This window comes from Hemitrygon akajei, chromosome 13 (genome assembly GCF_048418815.1).
Source record: "Hemitrygon akajei chromosome 13, sHemAka1.3, whole genome shotgun sequence".
Taxonomy (NCBI): Eukaryota; Metazoa; Chordata; class Chondrichthyes; order Myliobatiformes; family Dasyatidae; genus Hemitrygon; species Hemitrygon akajei.
The window spans coordinates 75224194-75239225 of NC_133136.1; the positions used below are offsets into that span (position 1 = coordinate 75224194).

A 15032-nucleotide genomic window follows, 5' to 3' on the forward strand; every position below is an offset into this window, starting at 1 on the left:
TCAGGCCCCCAAACAGTCACTCCAGGTGAGGCAACACTTCACCTGCGAATCCGTTGGGGTCATCTACTGTATCTGGTGCTCCCAATGCAACCTCCTCTACATTGGTGGGATACGTGTAAATTGGAGGACCGCTTTGTCGAGCACCTCCGCTCCATCCACCAAAAGTGGAATTTCCCAGTGGCCAACCATTTTAGTTCCTATTCTCATTCATGTTCCAAGATGTCAGTCCATGACCTCCTTTGTTCTCTGTTGTCATGATAAGGCCATTCTCTGGAGGACCAGCACGTCACATTCCATCTAGGTAGCCTCCAACCTGATGGCATGAACATCAATTTTGTCTTCCAGTAACATTTTTTCCCCATCCACATTCCCTCTTCTATTCCCTATTCTGGCCTCTTACCTTTTCTCTCACTACCTGTCTATAACTTCCCATTGCTGCCCCTCTTTCTTCCCTTTCTCACATGGTCCACTCTCCTCTCCCATCAGATTCCTTCCTCTCCAGCCCTTTACCTTTTCCACCCAACTGGCTTCACCTATCACCTAGCTAGTCCTCCTTCCATTCCCCCACCATTTTATTCTGCCATCTTACCCCTTCCTTTCCAGTCCTGAAGAAGGTTCTCAGCCCGAAACATCGACCATTTATTCAGTTCCATAGATGCTGCTTGACCTGCTGAGTTCCTCCAGCATTTTATGTATGTTGATCTGGATTTTCAGCATCTGTGTAATCTCTAATTTTATTAGCTCCTTTTCCATAAATCTGTGCCATTTAGAGAGCCAACAGTTGAGATCCCCTGGTGACCAGCTATTTTACTTCCACTTCCCATTTCCACACTGACAGTCTGTCTATGGCCTCCTCTACTGTTAAGTTCAGGCTAGACACAGATTGAAGCAGCAACGCCTTATATTCCATCTTGGTTGTCTCCAACCTGATGGCATTGACATTGATTTCTTTAGCTATGTAAGCAAAGATCAAAGCACATCTATTATCAAAGTATGTATGTATTATACAACCTTGACATTATTTTCCTCACAGGGAGCCACAAAACAAGAAACCCAAAAGATGCCATTAAACATAAAGGCTGACAAACAGCCAATTTGCAGAGTGAAAAAAAAAATTGTGCAAACAATGAAAGTAAGCAAATAGCATTTATAATGAAAGTGAGTACTCAGACACGAAGCCCAGAGCACCCTGAGCAGGCCCACAGCCTCAGCCAAAGTTCATCAGATAGCAGAACATTGCACAGCCCACAGATTCAAAGCCTGGAACAGCTAGAACAGGCCCACAGCCTCAGCAGCACTATATTATATTGGAAGTTGACCACTTCCTTTTATTTATGCTCCTCTTTGTTTTCCGTTATCCCTCTTGTTCCTTTACCCTTTATCTTTTTCCTCCCCCAATTTCATGACCTGTCCATAACTCACATTTGCCTCCCTCTGGTTTCCCACTTCTTCTCCTTTATTCTATAGTCCACTGTCCTCTCCTATCAGATTCCTTATTTTTCAGCTCTTTGCCTATTCTTCCTGTCACATCCCAGCTTCTCATATCATTCCTATTTTTCCTTCCTCCCACTTTCCACTCTTCTCCCTTCTCACCTGGATTCACCTATCACCTGCCAGCTCATGCATCTTCTCCTCCCACTCCCCCTCCCCACGCTTTCATTCTGACTTCTACCCTCTTTCTTTCAGTCTGATAAAGGGTCTCAGCCCAAAACGTCAGCTGCCTCTCATGTATCTCCATTATACTTCAGCAGTCTGTCCAGATCTTACTGGCACACTCAGAAATTCATCCCACTTCCCTGTCAGCATTGAAGCATCCATCCATTCATTCAGTAGTAACATGCTCAAGGACACAAGAACATAGGAGCAGGAGCAGGCCACATTGCACCTTAATCATCCAATGATTGTGTAGTCTTACTTAAAAAAGTGACCAAAACTCTAAATAGTATGCCTAGGGCCAGTACCCCCTGGAATTTAGAAGAATGCAAGGGGAATCTTATTGAAACCTACCGAATGTTGAAAGGACTAGATAAGATGGATGTGGAGAGGATGTTTCCTATGGTGGGGGGTATCCAGAACTAGTGGGCACAGCCTCAAAATTGAGGAGCAACCCTTTAGAACAGAGGTAAGGAGGATTTTTTTTATAGCCAGAGAGTAGTAAATCTGTGTAATGTGCTGCCATAGACTGTGGTGGAGGCCAAGTCTGTGCATATATTTAAGGCGGAAGTAGGTCATTTCCTGATCGGTCAGGGCATCAAAGGATATGGCGAGAAGCCAGGCATATGGGATTGAGTGGGATCCAAGATCAGCTCCTCATATGTTAACCCCTTCATTCCTGGAATAATCCTCATGAACCTCCTCTGGACAACACATCCTTTCTGAGATATGGGGCCCATAATTGTTGAAAGTGGTCCAAGTGTGGCCTGACTAGAGTTGCATAAAGGCTCAGCATTATCTCCTTGCTTTTGTATTCTATTCCCCTTGAAATAAATGCCAACATTGCATTTACCACACACTCAAACTGTGAATTAACCTTCTAGGAGTCTTGCACGAGAACTCCTGAGTCCCTTTTCACCTTTGATGTTTGAACCTTCTCCCTATTTAGATAATAGTCCGCATGATTGTTCCTTTTACCAAAATGCATTATGGTACATTTCCCAATACTGTATTCCATCTGCCACATTTTTGCCTATTCTTCCAATTTGTCTTAAGTCCTGCTGCAATCGCATTGCTTCTTCAGCATTACCTACCTCTCTACCTATCTTTGTATCATCCACAAACTTCGTCAGAAAGCCATCAATTCCATTATCTAAATCATTGATAAAAAAATGTGAAAAGTAGCGGTCCCAGTACTGACCCCTGTGAAACACCAATAGTCACTGGCAGCCAACCAGCAAAGGCCCTCTTTATTCCCACTCGCTGCCTTTTGCCTGTCAGTCATTCTGCTATCCATGCCAGCATCTTTTCTGTAATGTCATGGGATTTTATCTTGTTAAGCAGCTTCATGTATGGCATCTTGTCAAAGGTCTTCTGAAAATCCAAAGAAATGACATCCACTGCCTCCTTTGTCCATCCTGCTTGTTACTTTCTCAAAGAACTCTTAACAGATTTGTCAAGCAAGATTTCCCTTTACAGAAATCATGCTGATTTTGACTTATCATTAGTCTCCAAGTACCTGAAAACCTCATCGTTAATAATGGATTCCAACACTTTCACAACCACTGAGGTTAGGATAACTCGCATATAATTTCCTTTCTTTTGCCTTCCTCACTTCTTAAAGAGTGGAGTGACATTTTCAATCTTCCAGACCTCCGGGATCATGCCAGAATCAAATGATTCTTGAAAGATCATGACCAATGCATTCATTATCTCCTCAGGAACCTCTCTCAAGACTCTGGGGTGTAGTCCATCTGGCCCAGGTGACTTATCCATCTTAAGATCTTTGAGTTTGCCTAGCACTTTTTCCTTTCGATTAGCAATGGCACTCACTCCCGCCTCCGAGACTCATGGACCTCTGGCACACTGCTAGTGTCTCCCACAGTGAAGACAGATGCAAAGTACTTATTAAGTTCATCTGCCATTTCTTTGTCGCCCATTAGTATATTACCAGCATCGTTTTCCAGTGGTCCAATATCAACTCTCACCTCCCTTTTGCTCTTTAGAAAAGAGCATCTGATGAACGCAAAGGAACAGCAGAGACTGATAACGGTTTGGCACCAGCAGCATCACAGGAGTTACCAGTCATCATTGAACTCATAGCACTGCCTTAGAGATTCCAACTCTGCATTTTTCCCTCAGGGTTCACTCCCTCAGCCTTCCCCATGAGTGGGTACAGCCGCAAGGCACTGGAGGTTTGAGGTCAGAGTTTTCCTTCTCCTAGATGAGCTGCCAACCACAGCTGACGAATCCCATCTGCCCAAAGTGACTGGTTTTAAGGTGCCAGTAACCTGTCTTTGCCCTTCCTGTCAGTAGAAATGGTTCCACCATGCTTAGTAACTAAGCCACACGTGAAGGCTAGGAGCTGGACATGTTTGTCAGGCTATTTGAGGTGCATGCCATTCAGGTATTTAATAGGTAGTGGGAGCTTATCCCCTTTCGCACCCCCCAGATATAACAACCTTAAGGAACTGAAAGTACCTCTTTTATATATAAACTCCAACTGACTGGCAAGAAAAGGACCATAGGCTGGTGGGCTTCATAATTACCTGTTGTATCTGCCTGCAAATTTTTTGTGATTCATGCACAAGGATGCCTAGGCCTCTCTGTACTCTACCTAGCTGGAAGAGAGTTTCTTTTATGTTGCTGTTTCCTTTTTAAGAGCTGCCTGTAGAGGTTACACTTGCTGGGCAAAATGATGAGAATGCGAGAACTTGCAATATGTCTACAGGGAACAGCACAGAGAAAGACAATGTCAGTTTTAGCATTACAATACACAGGGAACCCCAATAAGCTTATATTTGAAGTTTTCACTTCAGCAGTATAAAGGTAACAAGCAATACTGTTTTCTTCCAATACAGTGTGGAGTAACTTTGATGCAAATAATTTTAATTAGTTATCCAAATTCAGTGATGCTGGCAAGATTTTCTGTTGCTTTAATGAAAACAGAAAATTCTGAGGATACCTGAAGAATCTGAATCTGTGGAGAGATAAACCATGTTATTCTTTGAGCCAGTGAACTTTATAAGAACTATTTTAGTTAAGGGTCTCTGACTGGTAATGCTATTTTTTTCCCTCCATGGACGCTGCCTAACCTGAGTATTCCAGACATTTTCCATTTTCTGCTTTTCTATTCTTGCGCCTCCTTCTGGTAGATCTCTGCTGGAGGAAAAGATTTGTTGGCAATTGCTGTCTGTGGCCTGGATTTGAACCAAGCCTTGACTGATGGATTGTAAAGCTCCCTCAGGTGGCCAGATGTGAGCTGAAACTGGGGATTTCAGGTCCATTTTCCAGTTATATAAAAGAGCTCCACAAAATTCAAATTGACCCAGATTTGGTTGGTGGTGTGTGTGGCAAGTGAAAGATTGCTGCATTTGAAGGTGTTCCTGTAATATAAGTGGGACAGTACTGGGGAGTGTACATTAATCTTTGCCAGAGACCATACCCGGGAGCTTTTTTGACACTGTTTTCCTAAATTCAAAGGTGTTTAATTGCCTGCACTCAACATCATTCATATTAATGAAAACTGTATTGCAACAAATCAGCATTTTATAAAATGCATCATTAAAATAATTCACATTTGATTATATCCCCTTTTATTTCCATTCTCATCAAGAGCAATGAATTGATACTTTAACTAATGCTCCCCCACTACTGTCCCTTCTCACCCTTAACATTGATTGAACTGATTTGGAAAGGTGCTAAGTAGTACACCCTGAGAACTAAGTTAACACTAGATACAGTCACCATTCTCAGTACATTTACTTCAGATTTTTGGAGTCAGTACATCTTCTTGGCCATTCTCTCTGGTGCATTGAATTTGTTATTTGCATGTTTAAATATTCCCAGAATTTGAAAAAAAAATGTGAAATCACACTTATTTTTTTAAATAAATGTATCTGGAAGGCTCAGACTTCTTGTATTTAAAATAGTAGTCCGAATGTAATTTTCTTTTGTTTTAGCAGTAACTTTATTTTCTCCTTTAATTAGGGAGCTCGCATTGGCCGAATAGATGCCTTTGTACAGAGTTTAGACAAGAATTTCATGGTTCCTGTAGGTGGCGCTGTAGTTGCTGGTTTTGATGATGCCTTCATTCAAGAAATCAGCAAAATGTATCCAGGTAATTAACTATATTTGAGTTAGTAAAATATGTTGTAGTTATAATAATGATGAGAATTACTGCAAGGTCAACTTTCATTTATGTCCAGCTTGGCTGAAGAAAATCTTTGATGCTAATTCTGGTTAAGTAAGGCTCTTTAATCCCAATTTGATTTAGGATTTTGAATATGAACTAATATGTTTTATATATATGTATATATACACACACACAGAACTCGTAAGGTTGAGTTTAGAGTTCTTTGAGGAAACTGTTATTTTACAGTTGTCAATATTAGTGAAATGAACAGCAATATTAAGAGTAAGTATATTTAAAATTTTTTAACATTATTTGAATGATATTTAGAAATGAGGAGTTATTTTCATGTTACCATTTAAAATACAACTTGCGCCTCATAATAAATTGTGTGTTGTAATGACCTCTTGTAAAATGTCTGTACTGTTCCCCTTTCCTTTTTCTGTGGGGTTTAATGAATAATCAGTACCAATACTCAAAGGTAGCTTGAAACATGTAATTATATTGTTTCTTTTTAGTTCTCAGGGAAGAATGGTGAAGCCCTGCCCTGCTGAAATTTTACTGCTGTGTATTAAGTTATATCTGAAACGTCACATAATAGGCCTAGTGGTACTCGAGATGCACTGCCCCAGCACTAATCCATCAGTTATACTTGCAGGGGAGTCCTGATGTCTCAGTGGTGTTGCAGCTGTGAGACCTTTAGAAATAGCCGAAATTATCCTTATTTTAAAAAGATTTTCATAATGATTTTATAAAAACTTTAAAACAATATATTAAAAGCACATCTAAATTGTTTAAGTTATTTAAAATATTAATGGTAAATGATAAAAGTCACCTCCACTTACCTTTTTCATCCACCTTGGCAACCCATCAAGTAAATGGTATAAGGCTGAGGGACTAGTTGTAATTAAGGCTGAGGGACTAGATTAATATTCGAGGGAATGCCTCCAGATATGAAATTGGGTCTTGGACAATAGTGGGATTACAGATGCAAGTGTATGCAATCTCAGGCGTGTTCCACACTTCCACATTCCACAAATGAGAAGTCTGCAAATGACATTCATGCTGATATATTGTCTTTTGCCACCTGATTTAGATTAGTTGAGAAGAATTAGGAGAAGAAATTAGATTTTTTTCCCTCTCTGGTCTGCAGAGCTTAACACCACTACCGAATCTTTGGGGATGAATATTTTTGCATGACATTTAGCTAAATTATGTGTCAAGTATTACTTCCTTTTGATATTTCTAGGTCGAGCTTCAGCTTCACCCTCGTTGGATGTTCTCATAACCCTGCTGTCGCTTGGTGTGAATGGATACAAGGGCCTCTTAAAAGAGAGAAAGGTGAGTTTATAGTGTCTCCGACCCAATACCAACATAATCATTAAACTCTAATTACCAATTTGCTATTTTAGTACTGCATGGGAATGAACTTACTGTTACAAATTGTATTTCTTTTTAGAATTACTCTTCTGTGGCATAGTTTTACATTTGCACTTCTTTGTGTGATATTTAGTGCAATAAAAACAGTGAATTACAGGCTGACGGAGACAAAGGTGCAGTGAGGTTTGGAGATGATCTTCCAGAGGTGCAAAGGAGATACCTTTCAATCGTTTTCGTATCTTTATGGGATGAATTTAAAGCTATAACAATGATGTAACTGAGGAGAACAAATGTAGTATTCCTGAGTTTACTGATGATACAGTCTAGGTGGGATTGAGTAGAGAGGAAGATATAAAGAGGAAACCGATGTTGAGGTAGATCCTAGGATGTGCAGAGTCACATAATCAGTGATGTAACCTGGGGTCATCAGGTTTTTCAGATCTTTCAACATCAGGCACTCTCGCCGAGGCAACCTAACCAGGCTTGTGTCCTAGTAGCGTTGGTCCACAGGTTGCATCTTTTGATCTATAGCCATCTGGGGGCTCGCTCAGCACCCTCTGTGACGGTCCTGATGGCTCTTTTCTTTGCAGTCCCTATCCTGTAATGCCCAAGTAGATTCTACACAGCGAGCAGCCAGCAAGATCTCTTCACTCCACATTTCTTCCCCACTCTGGGAGCTATCTGAACAACAACTGAACCTCTTGATCGTGTCTGCATGCTTTTATGCATTGAGTTCCTGCCACATGATTGGATGATTAGATATTTGGATTATTAATGAGCAAATGTACATAATAAAGTGGCCAGTGACTATCTAATAAAAATCAACAGTGCAAAAAGAGAGCAAAAATAGTGCAGTAGTGCTCATGGGCTCATTGTGCGCTCCCAAGTCAGGTGGCGGAGGGAAAGATGCTGTTCCTAAATCATTGAGTATGTAGCTTCAGGCTCCTCTACCACCTCCTTAATGGTAGCAATGAGAAGAGTGATGGAGGTTCGTAATGATGGATGCTGCCTTCTTGATGCATCACTTTTTGAAGGTGCCCTTCATGGAGCTTACAACCCTCCACAGCCTTTTCCGATCCTGTACAGTAGCCCTCCACACCAGGCAGTGATGCAGACCAGTTAGAATGCTCTCCACGGTACATCTGTAGAAATCTTATCAAATACTGTACCCCTGGCGAGTTTGTAAGGAAATGCTGTATATATAGAAATTAGATCATAAAATGTATTCATTTCCCTTTTTAGGAACAAAATCTGCGTACATTTATTTCCTGAATATTATTGCACATCATATCAGAATTCAGTTTGAACAGCTAATTCTGTGTAAAATACATAGGTTTTCAACTGTTAGATCAGTTATCTTGTGGCGACCCACTTTCTGCGCAGGCGAACCGGCTCACAAATAGCCAGCGCGCGGGGAGAGACTTTGGTAATGCACCTCTGACGTCATTTCCACCCGGAGAGAGCGGGCGCTAGGGATTAAATGCCAGCGCCGCGAAGTTTGAATAAACTAGTCTCGAAAGGACTTACCGACTGCGTGTCGTTGTCTCCAGCTCTGTATGTAGTACATCGCTACATTGGTGACCCGGACGGTCCAAACGGGATTTGGACCAAAGATGACCGACTCTTCATCTGTTCACGCAGTTTCACTAAAACTGCTGACTTTCTGGACACTGCGGCCACGCGTGTGGTTTAGCCAAGCAGAAGCCCAGTTCCAGATTCGGCAGATATCTTCTGATTCCACGCGTTACTACCACGTGGTGAGTGCCCTTGACCAGGAGACGGCTGCCCAGGTTGCAGATTTCATTTTTTGCCCCCGGAAGAAGGCAAATATGAAGCATTCAAAGCGCTGATCATTGGGACTTTTGGCCTCTCACGGCGTGAGCGGGGTGCCCGCCTGCTTCACCTGGACGGTTTGGGAGACAGGCTGCCGTCAGCATTGATGAACGAGATGCTGGCCCTGGCTGACGGACACAAGCCCTGCCTCATGTTCGAGCAAGCGTTCCTAGAGCAACTGCCTGAGGACATACATCTGCTGCTGGCCGACGCAGATTTCAGTGACCGCCGGAAGGTGGCGGCCTGGGCAGACGTGCTGTGGAAAGCCAAGAGGGAGAGCGTGGCGTCCATCGGTCAGATTACCAGGCCACGCACCCAACAGCAGACCAGACCAGGCCCAGCAGGGGGGCGCACACAACACAGAGGCAGGAGTGAGGAGGCCAGTGAACAGTGGTGTTTCTACCACCAACGGTGGGGCACAGAAGCCCGCTGTTGTCGCCCACCCTGCAAGGGCCAGCTGCCAGCTGCCACTAATGACTATGGCGTCTGGCCACCAGGACAGCCTCTTGTACGTCTGGGACAAGCAGTCGGGACGCCGCTTCTTGGTCGACACTGGAGCGGAGATCAGCGTCTTGCCCCTGATGGGGTACGACACCCGCAACAGGAAGCCAGGACCCACCCTGAGGGCCGCAAATGGCAGCACGATACGGACCTACGGCACCCGCACAGTGCAGCTGCAGTTCGGCACCAGCCGGTTCACGTGGGACTTCACACTGGCCGCCGTGGCCCAACCACTCCTGGGGGCGGACTTCTTGCGAGCTCACAGCTGCTGGTCGACTTGCAAGGGAAAAGACTGGTACATGCCGAGACTTTCCAGACGTTCTCCCTGGGTGAAGCCAAGTTGCCGGCCCCACACCTGGACTCCATCACGCTGTCGGACAACAAATTCACCAGAATCCTGGCGGACTTTCCATCGATTCTGGCACTGCAGTTCATGGCAGCCACGCCCACACACAGGATACAGCACCACATTCCGACCAAGGGACCACCCCTCCACGCCCGCGCACGAAGGCGCACCCCGGAAAAGCTCCGCCTGGCGAAGGAGGAGTTCAAGAGGATGGAGGAATTGGGGATCGTACGGAGGTCCGACAGCCCATGGGCCTCCCCCCTGCACATGGTGCCCAAAGCAGCCAGGGGTTGGAGACCATGCAGCGACTACCGCAGACTGAACGAGGCTACAACTCCAGACCGCTACCCTGTGCCGCACATACAGGACTTTGCAGCAAACCTGCACGGGGCAAGAATCTTTTCCAAAGTAGACCTCGTTCGGGGATACTATCAAATCCCGGTGCACCCTGAAGACATCCCCAAAACAGCACTTATCACCCTGTTTGGCCTGTTCGAGTTCCTCCGAATGCCGTTCGGCCTGAAGAATGCCACACAGACGTTCCAGCGGCTAATGGATGCAGGAGCATCTTTCCCACCAACGCCACATCAACCCGGCCAAATGCCAGTTCGGTCTCAATACCATCGACTTCCTGGGCCACAGGATTACCAAAGACGGGGCAACACCTCTGCCCACCAAGGTAGACGCGATCCGCCACTGCCCGGCCCAACACGGTCAAAGGCCTGCAGGAGTTCTTTGGTATGGTGAACTTCTACCACCGTTTCCTCCCCTCAGCAGCCCGTATCATGCGCCCTTTGTACACCCTGATGTTGGGTAAAGGCAAGGACATTACTTGGGACGAGGAGGCCGCGGCCACTTTCGTTAAAGCCAAGGAAGCCTTGGCAGATGCACCCCAGAACGGACGTCCCGATCGCCCTCACAGTGGACGCATCCGACACAGCAGTCGGTGGGGTGCTGGAGCATCTCATCGAGGGGCGCTGGCAACCCCTGGCGTTCTTCAGCAAGCAACTATGACCACCCGAACTCAAGTACAGTGCTTTCGACCGGGAGCTGCTGGCGCTGTATCTGGCAATCCGGCATTTCAAGTACTTCTTAGAAGGCAGGCCGTTCACCGCATTCACGGACCACAAACCGTTGACCTTCGTGTTCACGAAGGTGTCCGATCCCTGGTCAGTTTGCCAGCAGCGACATCTGTCCTACGTCTCGGAGTACACGATGGACATCCAGCATGTCTCGGGAAAGGACAACGTCATGACGCACGCACTCTCCAGACCAGCTGTCCAGGCTCTGTCCCTGGGGGTGGACTATGTAGCACTGGCAGAGGCACAGCAGGCAGACGACGAGGTGCCCAGCTACAGGACCGCAGTCTCGGGTTTGCAGCTGCAAGACTTTCTCGCAGGCCCAGGTGAGAGGACCCTCCTGTGCCACATGGCTACTGGCCACCCTCGCCCCATCGTCCCGGCAGCCTGGAGGCGGCGAGTTTTCAACTCCATACACGGTTTGGCGCACCCATCTATCAGGACAACCATCCAGCTGGTCTCCAGCAAGTTCGCGTGGCACAGACTTCGCAAGCAGGTCTGTGAATGGGCCAGAACGTGCGTGCAGTGCCAAACAGCCAAGGTGCAGCGGCACACTAAAGCCCCAATGCAGCAGTTCGAACCCACCCACCGGAGGTTCGACCACATTCATGTGGCTATTGTGGGCCCCCTACCAGTGTCCCGAGGAGCGCAGTACCTCCTAACTATGGTAGACCAGTTCACGAGGTGGCCAGAGGTGGTCCCGCTCACCGACACATCTACCAATTCCTGCGCCCAAGCACTGATTGCAACCTGGGTAGCATGCTTCGGGGTACCGGCCCACATTACTTCCGACAGAGGCACCCAGTTCACCTCCAGCCTGTGGTCGGCTGTGGCCAGTCTGTTGGGAACACAGCTACACCACACAACTGCCTACCACCCACAGTCGAACGGACTGGTGGAACGCTTCCACCGTCACTTGAAGTCGGCTCTCATGGCCCGCCTGAGAGGACCTAACTGGGTGGACGAGCTTCCCTGGGTCCTGCTTGGAATTCGCACAGTGCCCAAAGAGGATCTGCATGCCTCATCGGCCGAGTTGATGTACGGTGCACCCCTGGCCGTCCCAGGAGAGTTCATACCAGCCCCAAGGGGGCAAGAGGAAGAACCCGCAGCAGTCCTGGACAGACTACGCGAAAGGCTCGGCAACCTGGTCCCCGTACCGGCTTCACAGCACGGACGGACCCTGACCCATGTACCCAAAGACCTGCAGAACTGTAAGTTTGTGTTTGTATGAAGGGGCGGACACCGGGCACCGCTACAGCGGCCGTACGAGTGGCCGTTCAAGGTGATCAACAACAACGGGTCCACGTATGTTCTGGACATTGTTGGGAAAGAGGAGGTTTTCACGGTTCACCGACTCAAACCAGCCCATGTGGACTTGGCGCAGCCGGTCGAGTTTCAGGCACCACGGCGCAGAGGCAGACCTCCCAAACAGAGGCTGATCCAGACTGTGGACATTTGGGGGTGTATCGCCGGTTCTGGGGGAGGGGGCTGGTTATGTAGCCACCCACTTTCTGCGCAGGCGAACCGGCTCACAAATAGCCAGCGCGTGGGGAAAGACTTTGATAATGCACCTCTGATGTCATTTCCACCCGGAGAGGGCGGGCGCTAGGGATTAAATGCCAGCGCCGCGAAGTTTGAATAAACTAGTCTCGAAACGACTTACCAACTGCGTGTCGTCTCTAGCTCTGTATGTAGTACATCGCTACAATCTCATAATTTTTCTTTTACGAATTCTGTGGTTGTACTTGTTTACTGTTTAGTTATATTCTGAAATTACAGTACTGTGCACAAGTCTCTCTCTCTCTCTCTTATATACAAACCCCATTTCCAGAAAAGTTGGGATATTTTCCAAAATGCAATAAAAACAAAAATCTGTGATATGTTAATTCAGGTGAACCTTTATTTAACTGACAAAAGTACAAAGAAATGATTTTCAATAGTTTTACTGACCAACTTAATTGTATTTTGTAAATATACACAAATTTAGCATTTGATGGCTGCAACATACTCAACAAAAGTTGGGACAGAGGCATGTTTACCATTGTGTTACATCACCTTTCCTTTTAATAACACTTTTTAATCGTTTTGGAACTGAGGATACTAATTGTAGTAGATTTGAAATTGGAAATTTTGTCCATTCTTAATTGATATAAAACTTCAGCTGCTCAACAGTCCATGGTCTCCGTTGTCTGATTCTCCTCTTCATGATGCACCATACATTTTCAATAGGAGATAGATCTGGACTGACAGCTGGCCACTCAAGCACACGCACTCTGTGTCTACAAAGCCATGCTGTTGTAGCCCGTGCAGAATGTGGTCTGGCATTGTCCTGCTGAAATAAGCATGGACGTCCCGGGAAGAGACGTTGCCTTGATGGCAACATATGTCTCTCTAAAATCCTAATATACACCTCAGAGTCAATGGTACCTTCACATACATGCAACTCACCCATGCCATGGGCACTGATGTACCCCCATACCATCACAGATGCTGGCTTTTGCACCTTTCGCTGATAACAATCAGGATGGTCGTTTTCATCTTTGGCACGGAGAACTCGATGCCCGTTTTTTCCGAAAACTTGCTGAAATGTGGACTCATCTGACCACAGCACACGGTTCCACAGTCTTTCGGTCCATCTGAGATGAGCTCAGGCACAGAGAACTTGCTGGCGTTTCTGCATAGAGTTGATGTATGGCTTCCTCCTTGCGTAATACAGTTTCAAGTTGCACTTCTGGATGTGGCGACGGACTGTGTTAAGTGACAATGGTTTTCAGAAGTACTCCCGAGCCCAGGTGGCTATAATTGTCACAGTAGCATGACGGTTTCTTAGGCAGTGCCGCCTGAGGGCTCGAAGATCATGCGCATTCAACAGTGGTTTCCAACCTTGCCCTTTATGCACTGAGATGTCTCTGAATTCTCTGAATCTTTTCACAATATTATGTACTGTAGATGTTGAAAGACCTAAATTCTCTGCAATCTTGCGTTGGGAAATGTTCCTTTTGAACTGACTAACAATTCTCTCACGAATTTTTGGCACAAAGGGGTGAGCCACGACCCGTCCTTGCTTGCAAAGACGGAGCCTTTGATGGACGCTACTTTTATACCCAGTCATGATACCTCACCTGCTACTAATTAGCCTGCTTAATGTGGAGTCTTCCAAACCGGTGTTACTTGAATATTCTGTGCACTTTTCAATCTTACTTTAACTCTGTCCCAACTTTTGTTGAGTGTGTTGCAGCCATCAAATTCTAAATTTGTGTATATTTACAAAATACAATTAAGTTGGTCAGTAAAACTATTAAAAATCTTTTCTTTGTACTTTCGTCAGTTAAATAAGGGTTCACATGAATTAACATATCACAGATTTTTGTTTTTATTGCATTTTGGAAAATATCCCAACTTTTCTGGAAATGGGGTTTGTATATTTAGCTGGGGTGTCTAAGTCTTGTGCATATGTTGTATTAGTCATCTTGGACCAAAGAGCAAATTTGTAAATCTGGCGGGAGCAAAGGATGTTGGGAATGGTGAGGTTGGAGTGCTGCAGGGGGAATGTGGGACGTGTGGCAGAGATGAAGTGCCAGGACGGGGGGATGGGGGGGGGTGCGGGTGTAGACACACACAACCTTGAGTTACAAGCAAGGTCACTTGATTCCAAACAATTGCTTTATTGATCATTACAGAATATCTCTATGGTGCTTCCTACTCTTCCCCCCCTTCCCCTTTTCCCAACCGTGATCCCCCTCTCCCTGCCCCCTTTCCCTCTCTCGGTCCACAATAAAGACCTATATCAGAATGATACAGAATGATAACTGAAAAGTTAGAGCATGTAGATATTAAGAAAGAGGATGTGCTGGAGCTTTTGGAAAGCATCAAGTTGGATAAGTCACCAGGACCAGACAAGATGTACCCTGGGCTACTGTAGGAGGCGAGGGAGGAGATTCCTGAGCCTCTGGTGATGATCTTTGCATCATCAATGGGGATGGGAGAGGTTCCGGAGGATTGGAGGGTTGCGGATGTTGTTCCATTATTATAGAAAGGGAATAACGATAGCCAAGGAAATTATAGACCAGTGAGTCTTACTTCAGTGGTTGGTAAGTTGATGGAGAAG

The 15032-nt window shown here is 45.8% G+C and overlaps 1 protein-coding gene across 7 annotated transcripts in view; it reads left to right on the top strand.

The window, feature by feature from the left end:
• Positions 1–15032, top strand: part of sepsecs (Sep (O-phosphoserine) tRNA:Sec (selenocysteine) tRNA synthase) — a 79577-nt gene that overhangs the window by 49052 nt on the left and 15493 nt on the right. For all 7 annotated transcript variants that reach the window (XM_073064893.1, XM_073064890.1, XM_073064896.1 and 4 more), the window contains 2 exons: positions 5644–5773; positions 7035–7126. In XM_073064893.1, the coding sequence (XP_072920994.1) occupies positions 5644–5773; positions 7035–7126 (222 nt within the window). The remainder of the gene's footprint in view (positions 1–5643; positions 5774–7034; positions 7127–15032) is intronic.